Here is a 17115-nt window from a genome sequence, read left to right as displayed (position 1 = left end):
ACATTACTTACTAATAGAAAACTTGAAAGTGCAAGGATTTACAAAATTACCATAAGAAAGTTCAGGAGAATATTTGTGTAGAGTTGGGTAGAGAGAAATTTGTTAGGAATAACGCCCAAACCAGAACTCTGAAAGAGGTGATAAATGGATTTGGTTAGTTTAATAAAATAAAATAAGAAGAGAAAGAAAAAGGAAAAGAAAAAAATAAGACACAGATGACATACTAGCAAATAACGTTATATCATATGTACCAAACAGGTACATATCCTCAATGTAACAGACACTTACAAACCAGAGAAAAACGGGCAAAGGATGGGTACAGATAATTCACGAGAGGAAAAATAAATGAAGAGATACAATCTGTCAACATCTGAAACAGCATTTAACCTGGCTACTAAGTAATAAATGTTATTAAGAAAACAATGAGCTATTTTTCACCTATGAGATTAGCAAAGATTAAGAAGATCGATGTTGATTATCTTCAGTGCTCTGGAAAATTGGTACAGCTTTCTGCGGAGTAATTTGGCACTACACTTCAAATGTAGATATGGATACCTTTTGGCCCATTCCATTTTTGGGAATTACTTTATATTAATTAGACATGTGTGAAAAGATATATACATTAGGATGTTCATGACTGAGGTACTCATAACGGCAAAAAAATAGAAAGGTTCTCAAACGCCCTTCAACAGGGATTTCGTTAGTATTGTACATCTATTCAATGCAATATATGCAGTAATTAAAAATGAATGTGATCTATATTTTGGGTCATGGAGGAAATGTTTACATTGTGTTGCTAAGTAAAAAATATCAGGGTCATAGTAGCATAGATGATATGATTACATTTTTGTTTAAAATAATAGTGTGTGTGCCTGTGTGATGGATGGGAAGCTGCACCGCCCAGATGCCCCTTCACAAAAGGACTTGCTGCTGTCAGCGCGTTCAGGAACTGACCCAGCTGCAGGTCTACCTCTCCCAGTGTCCTGCCCTCCCGAGCAGGGAGGGTGGGTACTTCCTGATGGAGGTAAGGGTATAAGGCCGGTCATTTTAGCTCAAAAGAGAGCAATTCTGCTGGGCTATTTTCACCCCAGAGCTTCCTCTCAGGCCAGCCAAGGTTGCAACACAGCTCGAGTTCTCTCTCTACCTGATTCTGCTTTCATCCCCTTCTTTCCACATGTGTTGACCCCAAGGACAGTTCTTAAGAAACGTCCTGCACAATAAACTCCATCTCAGAATCTGCTTCCCAGAAAACCCAAACCAGTGATTTTTATACCTATCCAGTGAACAAATTCTGGAAAAAATATTCAAGTATTTTGTGCTGGATGGTTTGTATGTCATAGTTTTTGGCATTGTCTGATTCTTTTAAAATGGGTATTTGTTATTTTTGTCATTAGATGAAGATAATACAGCAGTTTTTCATTCTGGAAAATAAAAAGAAAAATTAGTAGCTTGGTGTTATTCTGGTCAAGATGACCAAATCTAAGTATCCATATCGAAATGGCAGCGTCCAAGCCACCTGGTGTGCAGCCTTCTGAATGGGGAGGTGATGGTCTGAACACCCTTCTGGCCCACAGCCTTCCTACTGCTCTAGGTCTTGGTTCTGGTAGGAGTTTTGGCATGTCTTCCACCAGGTTGTCGGAACACTGTTGAGGTTGCCTATGAAGTGTAAGATGCAATTTGGGAGGGATTGTGAGGACCCACTGAAGATGATGTGCGCCCACATGGATGGGAGTAGATGTACACAGAACGCCCCATGCTGATAAACTCTCACGCCTCCAGGGAGTGTCTCCTTTTTCATCATGAGCAGGTGGAACATGTGTGCTGGGAAGGGAGCCAAATGGTATCTGCCACCCAGATTCCTTAGCTTAGAGCCTTGAACTGTTTGGCAAATACCTCATACCGCCTATACCAGAAGAATCTGTCTACTGGTTTCCCTCTGAGTGTCTTGTGGCCTTTCCAGATTTTGGCCATATCTTGTGGCCACGTTGAGGAATGTAGGGAAACTACAGGGTTAAAAGCCATTGCTGCTGAGAACAAAGTATTTTGCTTGGCTCACGCAGTCTTAGGAAATAGTGAATTAGTTATCAATTGTAGCAGAGACCATGAGTTTTTCCCCCAAATCCATTCTCCCCTAAAAACAAAGCCCAAGTTTTGCTGGCACATGGCTATCCAGCAAAAGGCTACATTGCACAGCCTCCCTTGAAGCTAGATGTGATGAAATGAGTAAACTGTTGCCCGTAGGATGTGAGCAGAATCAAAGTTCCAGGTCACCTCCTTAAAGGAAGCACTTTCTCGTTTCCCCCTTCCTGCTAGCCGGGATGTAGGTCCAGCATATACGGTGGTGAACCATATCCCACGTGGACCAGGGCAAGACCTGGATGAACAGGCCACAAGAGCGAAACAGCCTTGGTCCCTGCTGCAGTGAAACTCCAGAACCTCACAGCATCCCTTGACCACTTACTCCTGTACTGTTACATAAGAGAGAAATACACTTTTTATTTAAGCCTCTGAATTTTTGGAAGGGGGAAATGCAAAAACCAGTCATTGTTTTTATATTATACTTTTATAACTCTATTATAGTGTTTATTATACTAATGTAATTACTTGTTTACTTCTGTGTCTCCTTCTCTAGAGTCTTTCTTTCTGAACTACTAGCATAGAAGTGGCATTCCCTAAATGTTTTCTAAATGCATGAGCAATTGAATGCCGAGGAAAATTTGTGGAAAAGGAAAGCTGGAGAACTAAATACAAACTTTAATTTCACAATTTCATATAACCAAAGTTTCTCCAGGCCTCTCTAGCCTAGGGGGACAACTAGAATCCCATCAACACTTGGGGACAAAAATTATGAATGCATAAGTACTCACAGCTTTCCCTTCCTTACCCCTGGAGGAACATTCTAGTGTTTCCTGCTTAGCATTCTACCACATCATCCCGATCCTGATAAAAATTCACACCCATCTTTCAGATCAGATTAATCCGTGTGAGGAGCACCACTGAGAGGGAAGGTTTGTCTCAGAAAAGGCTGAGAAAGGGAAGCGGGGAGCAGGAGGCCTGAGTGAGAGAGTGGGAGCCGGGGAAGAAGGGGAAAGGAGATTTAATGAGACTGGAGACTGTAAACTGCATTTCCTTTTGAATGTCACTTGAGAGATACCAGTGAAGACCAGAATTAATGTGCTTTTGATGGCTGGTCTCTGCTCTCTGACAACAACACCATAGAAGAAGACAGGGCAGGACACTGGGATTTTTTCCCCAACAACATTTACAGCTCCAGTTTCACTGGCTTTTAGCCCATCTCTTCATGAAGGGCCTCAGCCCGTTCCCTAGTTCACAATTTTTTTCTGAGAGTCCTAGATGTTTTCTCTCTTGTAGCCATGAATTCCAACCCTCATTGTGATGCTGGCCGCTCATGAAGTCACAGGAAGGCAACCCGTATCCTCCGTGACTGCCACAGATATCCCCAGGAAAGCCCACATCTCTGCCCACAGCATGGTCTTCACATGCTCCAAACATCTTCTGTCCTGGTCCCCTGGTCTTTGAGATTAACCAAGGAACTGGTGTCTGAATTACAAGTCCTTCTCATCTTAATTTTTCTCCCAGATGCATATGAAAAATGAAAAGTTCTTGGAATTCCCTTGTGTTCCAGTGGTTAGGGCTCCACACGTCCACCGCAGGGGGCACAGGTTCGATCCCTGGTTCAGGAGCTAAGATCCCATATGCCGTGTGGTGAAGCCAAAAAAAAAAAAATTTTTTTTAAAGTTCTTCCTTTCTTCTTCAGCCAAAAAAACCATCATGCAATTCAAACTCTTGTGGTCCTAGCCCCCAGTGCAAAACACATGTCAGAATCGAGCTGCCTCAAGCTTGGACCTGGCATTAATCAAACTAACCTGCAGCACCATGCAATGAGTTTGAGGTCCTCGCCAGCTCGTCAGTCATGGACTAAACACCTGGAAGGTAACACACTTGAGCTGTGGTGCAGTGCAGGCGGGCAAAACACAGCTGCCAATACTGGGCCTCCCGGGGTCCACGTGCATCGGGAGGAGGGTTGACAAAACGACTAGTGTAATTCCTCAGTCTGCTGGACTCATAGTACAAAGATACAGCTGAAAGTGGTTTCTGAGCTTTATTAAGCATTAGTATGTAAACAAGCCAGAAACCTATAACCAGATGACTGAATTTCGAATATTCAGGAAACTGAATTGATTATAAACAAGACTAATGACTTACAAAAATGCCCTTTGTTCTTGATGTTTGACAAATATAATTTTGCTCCAGTTGTTTAAGATACAGCTTCTCACGGTTGGTGAGGAAACAAATCTGCTGTGAATGTGCAAAGCGGTGACAATGCATAACATGGGGCCTTCGGGCAGCGACCACATGGTTCACGTCTGCTGACAAGTGAGATCCCTGCTAGACTGCGTGTGAAGAGGCGCAGGAGTTATTGGAATTTGTTTTACCAAGGGAGAATTAAGGAATATTTACCAAATGGGTTTTCTGTGTTTCCATATTTACTAGCAAAATCCCAGCGTGAATAAGGCCATAAAATCAGTCATTTATTCAGTAGTCCATGTGAGGCACTGTGCTGAGTCCTGATACTAAAACAGAATATTTAAAATAACTGTCGGGACTTCCCTGGTGGCACAGAGGTTAAGAATCCACCTGCCAATGCAGCGGACATGGGTTCGAGCCCTGGTCCAGGAAGATCCCACATGCCATGGAGCAACTAAGCCCGTGCACCACAACTACTGAGCCTGCGCTCTAGAGCCCGAGAGCCACAACTACTGAGCCCGCGTGCCTAGAGCCTATGCTCTGCAACAAGAGAAGCCACCGCAATGAGAAGCCCGCGCACCGCAACGAAGAGTGGCCCCGGCTCGCTGCAACTAGAGAAAGCCCGTGCTCAGCAACAAAGACCCAACACAGCCAAAAATAAATAAATTAAAAAAACAAACAAAGAAAACTGTCATAATGTGTGGTCACCTTATGTAGAGTACAGAAAGCCTGTAGCTATTTGCAGCTCCCAGCATTGCAAAAGCCGTGCAAAAAATACAAAGTAAAAAGAGTGTCTATATGTGCATAACTGAGTCACTTTGCTGTACAGCAGAGAGTGGCACAACATTGTAAATCAACTATACTTCAATTTAAAAGAATAAAAAACTAAAAAACGAAAAATGCAAAGGAAAACACACATACAGGCACGCGAGCGTGCACACACACACACACACACCAGTGCTTTATGAGGATGGAGAAGGAAGCTGTTTCCCTCTAATTAAATGATATATTCTCTAACCTTTTAGATATTTGAAAGCTAATTTAAGCTCTGAAGAAACGGTACGTCTCATCTATTGGGTCATCTTTGGGATGCCCCCGGGTGACTGCGGATACCAGATGTAATCATTGAAGTGTCAGCATTTTTGTTCTCCTTTGCTGCAGTGATACAGAGAGCTCCATTGTCTAGTCTCTCAGGCGGCTCTTGCTGGCAGATTCCATGTAAAATCACAGAGGGCAATTCTCCTTCGTTGGGGATAGGGACGCCGGGGGTGGAGCTCCCCTCTGCCGAGAGTGCCACTCGCCCGGCCCCAGGTGCTGGGAGGAGACAGAGCTGGGGGCCCGGCTCCGGGGCAGAGCTCAGGCTCGCACCGGCGGCGGGGCAGGACCCCCGAGCTTCCCAGTTTCCCTAGGCCAGCCAAACCTCTGTGTCTGTGCTGAAAATGCAGCCTGGAGAGGCTCCTCTCGGATGACACCTAGAGATGACTGAAGGAAACGGAATTCTGGGTAACTGGAAAGAACTTGAGTAGAGTGAAAGCAAGGGTGGTCTCCCCTCTGGGTGCACTTCTGGGGCGTCCTGGGTGTGCTCTAGGTGGGGTGGGCCGGTGTTAGGGATAGGAAGGCAGCACGGACAGCTCTCCTTGGGAGCCTGAGAAAAATCCAATTAGATTTCTACCTCACAGGATGAAACAACAAAAACGAAATATTTCAGATGGATTTTTTTATATGTAAACAAATAAGACCACAAAGGAATAAAATAAGAGAATTTCTCAGTAAAAAAAAAAAAAAGACTGTGGGCAGAGCTGCCAAAACATTTAGGAGCCCCAACAGTACTTTTTGACTGATTAGAGGTGGAAAGCAAGAGAGAAGGAAGTGTTAGGGCCGAGAACCAGATCTCTGGCCTCGAAGATCTGGGGCTCCTGCATCCTTCTCTCTGAAGTAGAAGCAAGGAGGACATTGCCTGAATCACCCATCTCTCACCCCCCACCTGCCCTGGCTGCTCTGTCATCAAACTCTCAAACTAGGCAGCCCCTGAATTCCTTACTATGACAATTACTTCATTTTGCGGCAAATATTGAAAATACTTTTGAACCAAAACGTAGGACACCACCAGATCCCTGGGTGGTCTAAAAGTGGAGGCAGGGCTGTGCCTCCAAATAAGGGTGTAAGGTCCTCAAGATGGTTCCGTTTTTAGGACTCCAAGGGTGTGCTCCGAGGTAGGACCTGAAATGCTGGAAGCTCTTTGGTGGGGTGTGTTCCAGGTCCTCAAGTCATTACGAGAACCATGTCTGACCTCACAAACGCACGTTGATAAGACGATTTATCTGGATAAATCTCAGGATTCCACAATCTCCACATGTGGCCTCTGAAGGAATTCTTTTTCCAAAACCATTTTTAGTCTCATAAGGTCCAAAGAAACTCAGAAAGGACTATCTTATTTCTTTCCTTTTCATTAACTAGGGAAAAAAAGTCCCTAATGCATTTCCTTTCAATAGGCTAAAGTCCCATTTCCAAGCTAATTGGAAATTGCATGGAACAAAACATCAGTACAGGCCCTTTAGCCAAGGTGGGATCAGGAGGTGCCGAGTGCCCACAGCTGAGGTGCTATGACCAGGTGCAGGCAGCAGCTTCCAAACTAGCATATAAGGGAGCAGTAATCATCTCTCCCTATATTCTCAGGCAGTTGAGAGCTATGTTATTTAAGGTTCCATGGGAAGTTATCAATTGTATTGCTTAAGTTAATACATTTTTAAACACCTCCCATCTAATCACACTGTCTTCTTTTGAGTTCTGCCTCTGGCTGTGTCTTATTTGTTGGGGGATGGAGGGTAATTCTCTGTGTCGTTTCTACATGCGTTGTAACAACTCTTGTCCCAGACCATCTTTTCAAGGATATTGTACACAAAAAAGCCTTGGAGGATAGAGATAGAGTCTCTTTCAGGGGCTGAGGGCAGATTTGTTCGCTGGCAAGGATAATAAAGGTAATGTCTGTCTCTGGAACAAAGGTTGGGCAGGTTTGCTAAGAGCCCACTATAAGATCAGAGGTTTTCTAAGCTCACAGTTCCTCAGCGTTGACATAAATCCACTGTGTGCATAGCACCCGCCTGTGCCCACCTCGGCATCACCCCCATGGGACTCGGGGCTCAAGAGGAAGCCACGAGAATGTGAAGCTCACGCTGCCTGCTGTGCTGCGAGTAATAACGCCCTTTGCCTCTGACCAGGGGACGTCAATGCCAGCATCAATGAAGCTGTGACTGGCTCACTTATTAGCCTGCAAAGAGGGTAAAAATTTCAGACGCCTCATGATATTGACATTATTTTGTCTTGTCATCTCTTTGGGTCATCATTGGACTTGAAGTTGGGGGGAATGTTGGTGAGGATGTGATAAGGACAACAAAAGCAAATTAAGTAGCTAACGTGAGTTTAACGTTGCTCTCGCCAGGGTCCTGCTGGCCTCCTGGCTGTCTTTACTCTTTCCTTGCCCCCATCAAAGTGAGCATCAGGCCAGTGCACTGCGGGGCACACCCTGAGTTCTACAGTGTAGTGAGTGCCTCTGGATACCAACCACTCGGCAATCCATGATCTGTTTCTTACAACAGTTTTGGAAGTTAGGAAGTATCCCTGACCTGAGGCTGAGAAGGGTTAAGAAACTTGTACAGCAAACTAAAAGCATCTATAGAAAGTATATATATATATCCATATAGAAAGAAATTTGAATTGTGTAGTATAAAAATTACATTTTCTCTCTCTCTAGATTCCGACCTCATTTTACCTAAAGAGTCAGATAAAAATATAATGTGACCTGTATGTATAACTGAATCACTTTGCTGTATACCAGAAACTAACACAACATTGTAAATCAACTATACTTCAAAAAATTTTTTTAAATAAAAATAAAAGCTATAAGATCTCTGGAAAAAAAAATAATGTGACCTATAGAACTTAAAATAATGTGGTTTTTAGTTTCAAATGTCTTAATGAGGAAAAGTAGATTTTGCTTCTGTGTTCTTTTAAGAACAAAGTAGAAGTAGAAATTTAAAAAAAAAGAAACTTGTCCAATATCACAGAACCTAGCGATAGAGGCAGGATTCCTACCTGTATTTATCCGGTAGTAAAGCTCACACTCCTCCCACCACAAGCCCCTGCCGGCCCAGTTATGCAAATGAAGTTTCCAGGGAAAACGGAAAATGTTGCAGTGGTTGTGTTGGCCAGTTTGCTTAACTTCCTCTCCTCAAGTGACTGTCACTACCCCATTTCCTGATTTGCTGCCCTATTTTATTTGATGCCTATTACTGCCAATCCACAGCAGTTCCTCCGCCCAAGCATCTCTTCTTGAATGTAGAGATATTAATGGTATTTTTTCACAACTGATTTAGAAATCTGTGTGTGTGGAAATGGGCTGAGAAAGACTGAGTTATGCGTGGTCTAAGACAACAATGACAGGAAGTATAGGCTGAACTGACCCTTGAGAGCAATGAGAAAGTAATCCATGATCTCAGCTTCCGGTCCGAGGGGTTCAACACGCATCCGCTGGAAGCCTGAACTGGGAGCTCACGTCTCCACGTCTTCTCCGTGGGGGCCCGTTTGAGGGTTGGCTGCCGTCCAGCTCTGTATTTCCAGGAAATGAGGCTTCGATTCCTTACAGTGTTAACTTTAAAGGAAAGGCACATCAATGTTTCTTGAAAGGGGAAGAATGTTTGAAAAAAAGCTGAATGAAAAGATAGAAAAATCCACAGCCCGCTTTCATTTTCAGTCCCCCTGGCACCAGCCTCTGCAAATGTACTGGCTGCGAAATTCCCTGCGGTCTGTGAGCAGGTGGTGGAACATCCAGATTTCCAAGCTCCTCTGTTTTCCTCGAATTCACCAAACTTCTCAGCCCTGGGAAGGCCTTGGGGCGCAGAAAATTTGAAAACAAACGTGTGTTTACAAATTCACCCTCACCACCAGTTGTAATATTACTGTATTTTCCCAGTAGAATTTTTATTCACTGCTGCCTTCAGGATAGTGTCAAGGGCAAACACACTCTAAAATATATCGAGGGGACTTCCCTGGTGGCGCAGTGGTTGGGAATCCGTCTGCTAATGCAGGAGACATGGGTTCGAGCCCTGGTCCGGGAAGATCCCACATGCCTCGGAGCAACTCAGCCCGTGCTCCACAACTACTGAGCCCACGTGCCACAACTACTGAAGCCCGCTCACCTAGAGCCCGTGCTCCGCAACAAGAGAAGCCACCGCAATGAGAAGCCTGCGCACAGCAACAAAGACCCAACCGTGGCCAAAAATAAAGAAATAAAATAAATAAATTTATAAAAAAAAAAAAAAAAAAGCCATCTGGAGAGACAGAGATGCAAAAGACCAGAGACTATAAGAGGAATAGAGAGATGGTTTCTAAATGCTGGGGAATGAAAAATACTGCTACATGGGAATAACTGGATTGATTCCAATCGCTGAGGCTAATCAAGAAGGCCCAGTGTCAGACAAGAAATTTGAAAATTCTTTTCTTTCTACTTGGATGTTTCTTCTTACTCAGCGGTTCTCATTCTGTTCAGGCCATAGAGCCTGGGTTTTCTGACTGGTGAGGGAGTAAAATAAAGAGAGCAATGATGAGAAGGAAGACGGGGAACAGGCCTGGCCTGGGAGGGGACACTCAAGGCCGGCTCCTAAAACTAAAGTCAAGAATGAGTGCAGCTTTGAGTCTGTTTACCAATAGCCTATGGCCACTTCTACACACAGTCAAACCCACCACAGGCCATCGTTCTGCTTGATGTAAATCACCATCACTGTACGTCTCCTCACTCTGAATGACGCTGCCGAGCCAGACGACGGCGGAGCAGTAGCTTCTCTCATCGTCCAAAATCATTAGGGGTGTGTGTGTGTGTGTGTGTGTGTGTGTGTGTGTGCACATGTGGCCAAAACATAGAAGTGAGAAATCCCCAGCCCAGTCAGATATGGCCTTCAGTATTATTTTATTTTGGCTTGTGGAACAAGGTTTATTTCTTTTTTTTTTTTTTTTTTTTAATTTTAGCAATACATTTATTGAATCCAATACACAAAATATTTTACTTCAACGTGTACCCAACATAAAAATCAGCGTCATCATTCCTTCTTTGGTACTGAAGTCCTGGGTGTATTTCACCTGCACGTTTCAAGCGCCGATAGCCGCCCGCGGCCAAGGCTCCGGTGGGGGAACCTTCACGCTTCAGCCGAAGCCTGGCCCAACCCCCTCCTTCCCCTACCCACCTGCCCCCTCCCCGGACCCCACCCCCCGTGCGCCACACAAGCCCCGACCACTTCCTTACGGTTCTCACCTCGCTGCACTGACTGCAGCGGTAAGTCAGCCACTTGGTATTTACCGATCCCTAGCAAGTGCGGGCGACAGACACCTCCTCGACCACCACCCGCAGCGGGGTGCTTTCGGTCTCCGCGTCGCCTCGCCCTCGGGTTAGGACCGTTGTCCTGCCGCTTCGCGCAGCAGAACCCTGGGCCGAACACCAGGCCTAAGAAGCCTGCAGGTAGAAGGATCAAGGTTTATTTCTTGTTTATGTTTTAAATTTGGGTTTTCTGCTTTCGTTTTGGTGTGAAAAATGTGACACAGCTTTTAAAGTAATAGTATCTTAAGACAAGGTATGAGATGTCATGAAAGTTGGGTATGACTCGAATATGACTCTCTATTTCTTTCTAATACGTGTATTTCTGCCTATGTCTCTGGGCCTGGGCACATCTTGCTCTGCTTTTGTTCCTGCATCAATTCTTTTAAACTGTCTCTATTTGTCTATTTCCATCTGTCTCCTCTGTTTTTGCCTCTTTTTCCCACAATTTTCTTTTTTCCCATTCATTTATTCAAAGTTACATTAAATGGCAACCACTGTATATTGTTTCTAAGAATTATCAAATTCCTCTTCCCCCCAACTCCGAATCAAGTAGCTTTTTCATGCAGGTACTTCAGTTGATCTTTGAAAGTTCAGTGCTCTTGAGAAAAAAAATGTTCTTGACTATTTCCCTGACCCGGGATGGAGTTTTCCAGAAACGTCCATCATGTCAACCCTCTATTGATATACACAGAATGCTGATGCCTTTCAAGGCTAGTGAGAAATAAGTCGGTAAAAGGAGAACCCGGACTCTCAGGTGCAGAGAGGAACGAGACAATGTAAAAATGAAAAGACATGTAAAAATGAGACATTTAATTATACTCTCTGATTTTAAACTTTGAAACATGAAACGCATAGCTCTATAAAGCATGGAGCAGGAACTGAAAATGTGACAACCTGGTCAAAGTTTGAATTTTTCCAAATCTACAAACAAGGTTTTTTGATCTTAAAACGATTCAGACCTGTGACTGGGACGTTCCCTAATTTGTTTCTCAGAAAACAGACCTCCGAAGGGCCTCAGGCTACAAAGCTTCCAGAATCCTGAACACCAGTGAAATCTTCAGAGCCAGCCGGCACCACCTCGCAGGCAGTCAGTATTGAATACACGCGGGTTGAAATTCATTAGAGAAAAAATAAGTATGCTGGAAATTAGTTTTACCCTGGAATATACTACTGCACTTTCTAAGAATCTCTCGATTGCCTATAATGGCTGGAAGGCCTCATGTTTCACACCAATAATTCCAGTATTAGTGGGAAACTCAGAAGACATGAGGAAAGACTGAATTCATTATTAATGAAGGACTGCCGCCCTCTAAGGAAACACAGTGCACTTAACGCCCAGCTTACCTCATCTTCCGTCAATAAATCCATGCTCTCTAATTGTAAACAGCATCCCTTGGTAGACTCCCTGGAGAGGATGACAGCCAATTAACAAGCACACTTTGGCCTTAATTAAGCTGCTTTTTCCTGTCTGTGATACTACCTCAATATCAATGTAGACGGCTGATGCTTTATTTTACTCCCATTACAGAACTGAATTCCAAGTTAATTCTTTTAAAACACGATCCAGTTAAAGCTTTTATTATCTAATGAAATGCATATATTTTTTTATTTTAAATGAGAAGGGGAATTCACTTGCAAGATTAATTTCTTTTTTGCCTCCCCCTTTTCCCTCTCCTTCTTAACTCATGGTCTAAGAGGGTATTAGTTTGCTAGGGCTGCTGTAACAAAGTGCCACAGACTGGGTGGCTGAAACCCCAGAAATTTATTTTCTCGAAGTTCTGGAGGCTAGAAGTTTGAGATCAAAGTGTTGGCAGGATTGGTTTCTTCTGGGACCTCTCTCCTCGGCTTTTTTTTTTTTTTTTTCTCTCCTCGGCTTTTTGATGGCCATCTTCTCCCTGTGTCTTCACATCATCTGACCTTTGTATGTGTCTGTGTCCAAATTTCCCCTTGTTATGAGGACACCGGTCAGATTGGATTGGGGCTCATCCTAATGGACTCATTTTAGCAAAATCACCTCTTTAAAGGCCATTTCTCCAAATATAGTCACATTCTGAGGTACTAGGGGTTAGGACTTCAACATATAAAATTTGAGGGGACACAATTCAGCCCCTAACTGTGAGGATGTGGTGACATTTCCAGGGAGAGGCAGTAGAGTATATGGTTAAGGGCACTGCTTCCAGAGCCAGACCGTCTGGGTTCAGATCTCAGCTTTCCCACTTCCCCCTGTGTGACTTTGGGCAAGTCACTTAAGTTTTCTGCCCTTTAGTTCTTCCATCTGTAAAATGGATTAATAATGATGCCTCCCTCAGGGGGTTTTTATGAAGAGTAAATAAGTGCTTTATACATAGAAAGCTCTCTATAAATGTTTGCTACAATTATTTCAAGCTTTTTCCTCAAAATGCTTTAAGAGGGCTTGTACATTTTCCTCATAAGGGAAATGAATGCTGTGTAAATGTACTATAAAAATGTGAAGAACATCTTGATTCCCCACGGTGTCACGAATTGAGACGATTATTTTAAAAATTTCTTTTACATTCTTCTATACTCAAAATTTCTTTTATACTCAAAATATATAATGACTCTTGTGTTAGGGCATGAAATGGATTTGGGCCATATGTGGCAGATTTCAGTCAAGACTATACCTTCCCACCGTCTTCACCCCAGTCCTATATCTTCTCCTCCATCCAAACCAAAAGCAGGTTTCAAGTGTGTGGCTTGTTCTACCTGAGCAAACCTGGTCCAAATTCAGATGCCTTCATTTTTACAGCAAAACCCTAATTCTGGACCAATATCCTTCTTTACTGCTATACACTGGTAGCTAAGTATTTCTGGAGAAAATGTCTGACCGCATGGGTAAGTTCTACTAAAATATCATGATCTCCAGCCTCTCCTGGGCCTTCTGCACTGCTGCATCTTTTCCTGATCCCAGGTCCTCATCATCTCCCATTCCCCTAGGGAGCTATTCCCCACTCTTACCTCTGCATCTGAGTCTTGTACTCAAAGCGCACCTCTCTCTTGGCCCCTGATAACTTTTTTGCTCTTCACCAGGAGCACAGTGGTTCTAGCAACACCAAACTGCTTAATTCCACACACACCACGTTGACTCTCCTCTGGGCCTTTGCTCTTGCACAGAAAATGCCTTCTTTTCCACCAGCCTCCTCTGCCTTTGTCTGACTTCCTTTCACTCTTAAGACTTGCCTCAGACATCGCATCCTCCTCTCTTAAGCCCTCGTCCATCAGCAACCCTGCCTCACCCGAGCTGGGTGGCGCTCCTCCCGGTGCTTCCGTCACTCCCTGCACACGTCTCCAGCACTGTTCCTATGACACTGCTATACAATTTATCTGTTGATGTATCCATCTCTCCCAATAAACTGAGCTCCTTGCAGTCAGAAGTCCTGTGTGTTCATTACTGAATTTCACTGTCCAGCACAGTAGATGTTCCAAACGAGTCCTGTCTTTCCTCCAGTACACAGGCTGTATTGAAATCACTTGCGTGCTAAGCTCTTGAGGGACAGGGGTCAGACTTAACTGTTTTTCTTCTTTTGTCAATCAGGGTTCTTAGCTGTGAAGAACAAAACCCATCTGTGTTGATTTAAGTATGCAAGGATTTTGCTAAAAGGAATTGGGCAGCTCACTGAACCAGTGGGAAAATCAGAAGGTAGGTATGAAAAAAGGAAACTAAAAGCAGCCAGGACCACACTCAAAATCACACCACCAAACCAGGCCACCTGATGTCCAGAATGCACTGCCTTCCCACTGGCACTGCCGACTGTTCCTGGAAATGACAGGCTGCTGCAGCATCTGCCACAGGCCTCCCCCTTGGTGGATTACCACCCCCCCTACTTCCTGGCCTCTCTGGCTCCCACGTGCACCAGGGTGCATGCACCTGATTGGCTAAGCCTCAGTCAAAGTGCCCATGCTCTGAATGAAGGTGAATAGCTGATGTTTTCAGCCTGGTCAGAGATGGTGAGGTAATTCCTCAAATAAGGAGGGTGGCTCAGATAATGGTGGCCAGACAATAACAAATATCTATTACAGATCCCTCAGGCTTAGCACAGTCTGGCAAACAGTTAAGTGCTAAGTAAAGGCAGATTAAAAAGTAAAGTATGAATGAATCGCCTCTAATTGTGTTTCCAGAAACCCACTTTTTTTATTGAATAAATTTGACATCATAACATTGTGTAAATTTAAGGTATACAGTGTGTTACCTTGATACATTTATATATTGCAATATGATTCCCATTGTAGAGATATTCATCACACTACATAATTATAGTACAACACTGTTGTCTATATTCATTATACTGTGCATTAGATCTCTATGGCTTATTCGCTACTTGTTGCAAGTTTATACCCTTAAACAACATCAAACTTGTCCCCCCACCCCAGTCCCATCTCCTGGTAACAATTTTACTCTCTGTTTTTTACAAGGTTACCTTTTTTAGATTCCACATATAAGTGAAATACAGTATTTGTCTTTCTCTGTCTGACTTGTCTCACTTAGCATAATGTGCTCAAGTAAATACAATGAAATATTATTCAGCCATGAGAAAGGAGCCTATCCTGCCATTTGCTCCAGAAACCCACTTTGCCAAAGGGGAATCTCGACCTGGCCCTACAATCCATATTTTTGATGAGAAGGAGACGGGAGGGAAAGGATGGGAGAAAAAAACACTAATATGTGTTAAGTGTCTGGGATGTGCCAGGCACTGTGCAGACACTTTAGACACATCCCTACTAGTGATACAGTCCTTGCTAGATTATAATGTGCAAGAGTGATACCAACCACGTCTGTCTTACCATTTAGCATATCCCCAGTGCCTAGCACGGTGCCTGGCACACAGTAAGTAGGTCCTTGATAAATACTTGTTGGTGTTGAACAGTCCTACAAAGGTGAAACTGTGCTGTTTTGTTGATGTTCAGATCAAGTACCCCTGGCAGTCACAAAGCTAGTGAGTAGCAGCTCTGTCTGGCACCCAACGCCATGCTCTTTCTATTGTCACACCTGCATGGACGCTAAAATCTGGATTGCCAAAATGCAGGCTATTGGGAGGAGTGATGTTAGCATCATGGCAGAATAAGATGTCCCTTATTTTTGTCCCCCTTTAACATCTAAGATTTGGCCTCTATCCATGAACAAAAGTGCCTCTGGGAGCTATGGGATCCAGCACCATATGCCAAGGGACCCAGAGGCATCTCACCCACCCGTGCATTGGGTAACAGGCAGACAGACACTGGTATGGGCTGTGCAGCCAGCAGGAGCCTGTGAACCAGCTCCAACCCCTCTGGGCCACAGTCTGAGAGCACCTGGAAAATGCTGACTGGGGCAGATAGATACCCATGGATGAGAGAGCCTTAGTAGAAGTTCAAGTTTCTAGAGGAGAAGTTCCAGCACTCTGTTGGCGCAAAAAAATAAAAAATACAAGTTTGGATGTGTTGGAGTGGGTAAGAGGAACTTTGCCAAGTTCCTCCCCTCCAAGGCAGCCCAGCTTAGAGAAGGAAGAGCCCAGGGATCCCTCTGGTGGGCGGCTGGGGGAGTGGTGAGTGAGCATCTGGCTGTCCCAGCTGTGCAGTACGCTGCTAAAGAAACCATCTCTCCAGAGCTACACCCAGAGTATTGAAGCACGAGTTCCATGATTAGGGGGAGGGAGGAGGTTGGGAAAGAGGCAGATAAGAATATCAGAGGGCATTAAAGAGACACGGTTCCTGCTGACTGTGTTCTAAACTCCAGCAGGAAGCCTGCTTATGAACTGCTGGGGAAATCTCACCAGAGGATCCCCCAACTGGCTTGTGGGTACCCCTAACACCCTGAGGGCCAAACCCACACCTACTGTAAAACTCCTACAAGAAAACAGTGGTTTCTGTAATGACCTATATGGGAAAAGAATCTAAAAAAGAGTGGATATATGTATAACTGACTCACTTTGCTGTACAGCAGAAACTAACACAACATTGTAAATCAACTATACTCCAATAAAAAATTTTTTTTTAAATAGGAAAAAAGAGAGAAAAAAACAGTGGGTAAGTTTCTTGACATAGGCCTTTGCAATTTTTTTGGATCTGACACCAAAAGCAAAAGCAACAAAAGCAAAAATAAGCAAGTGGGACCACATCAAACTAAAGAGCTTCTGCACGGCAAAAGAAACCATCAACAAAATGAAAAGGCATCCTACCAAATGGGTAAAAATACTTGCAAATCATATTCCTGGTAAGGGGTTAATATCCAAAATATATAAAAAAATTCATATAACTCAATAGAAAAAAAAACCACAACGATTTAAAAATGGAGAAGCTGAATAAACATTTCTCCAAAGACATACAAATGGCCAACAGGTACATGAAAAGATGCTCAATGTCACTAATCATCAGGAAAATGCAAATTAAAATCACAATGAGCTATCACTTCACATCTATTAGAATGGCTATCATCAAAAAAAAAAAAAAAAGAGAGAGAGATAACAAGTGTTGATAAGGATTTG

General features: G+C 43.7%; 1 protein-coding gene across 11 annotated transcripts in view; it reads right to left on the bottom strand.

The window, feature by feature from the left end:
• MCM9 (minichromosome maintenance 9 homologous recombination repair factor) overlaps positions 1 to 17115 on the bottom strand; it is a 126796-nt gene that overhangs the window by 14820 nt on the left and 94861 nt on the right. For 2 of the 11 annotated variants that reach the window (XR_014267273.1, XR_014267274.1), the window contains exon 13: positions 11981 to 12041. The exons of 5 other annotated variants lie outside the window; for them this stretch is intronic. Coding sequence is in view for 2 of the 6 variants with exons in the window: in XM_082474532.1 (XP_082330658.1) it covers positions 11861 to 12041 (181 nt within the window). In the remaining 4 variants the exon portion in view is untranslated. Of the gene's footprint in view, positions 1 to 8729; positions 8918 to 11326; positions 11348 to 11735; positions 12042 to 17115 lie in introns of those variants that run through there. 4 more of the 11 variants (XR_014267272.1, XM_082474525.1, XR_014267275.1 and 1 more) reach the window with 4 other exon arrangements.

This window comes from Balaenoptera physalus, assembly GCF_965194825.1.
Source record: "Balaenoptera physalus genome assembly, chromosome: 9".
Classification (NCBI taxonomy): domain Eukaryota; kingdom Metazoa; phylum Chordata; class Mammalia; order Artiodactyla; family Balaenopteridae; genus Balaenoptera; species Balaenoptera physalus.
The sequence above is the reverse complement of the archived record's forward strand: the minus strand, read 5'-3'. Positions and strand labels throughout refer to the sequence as shown.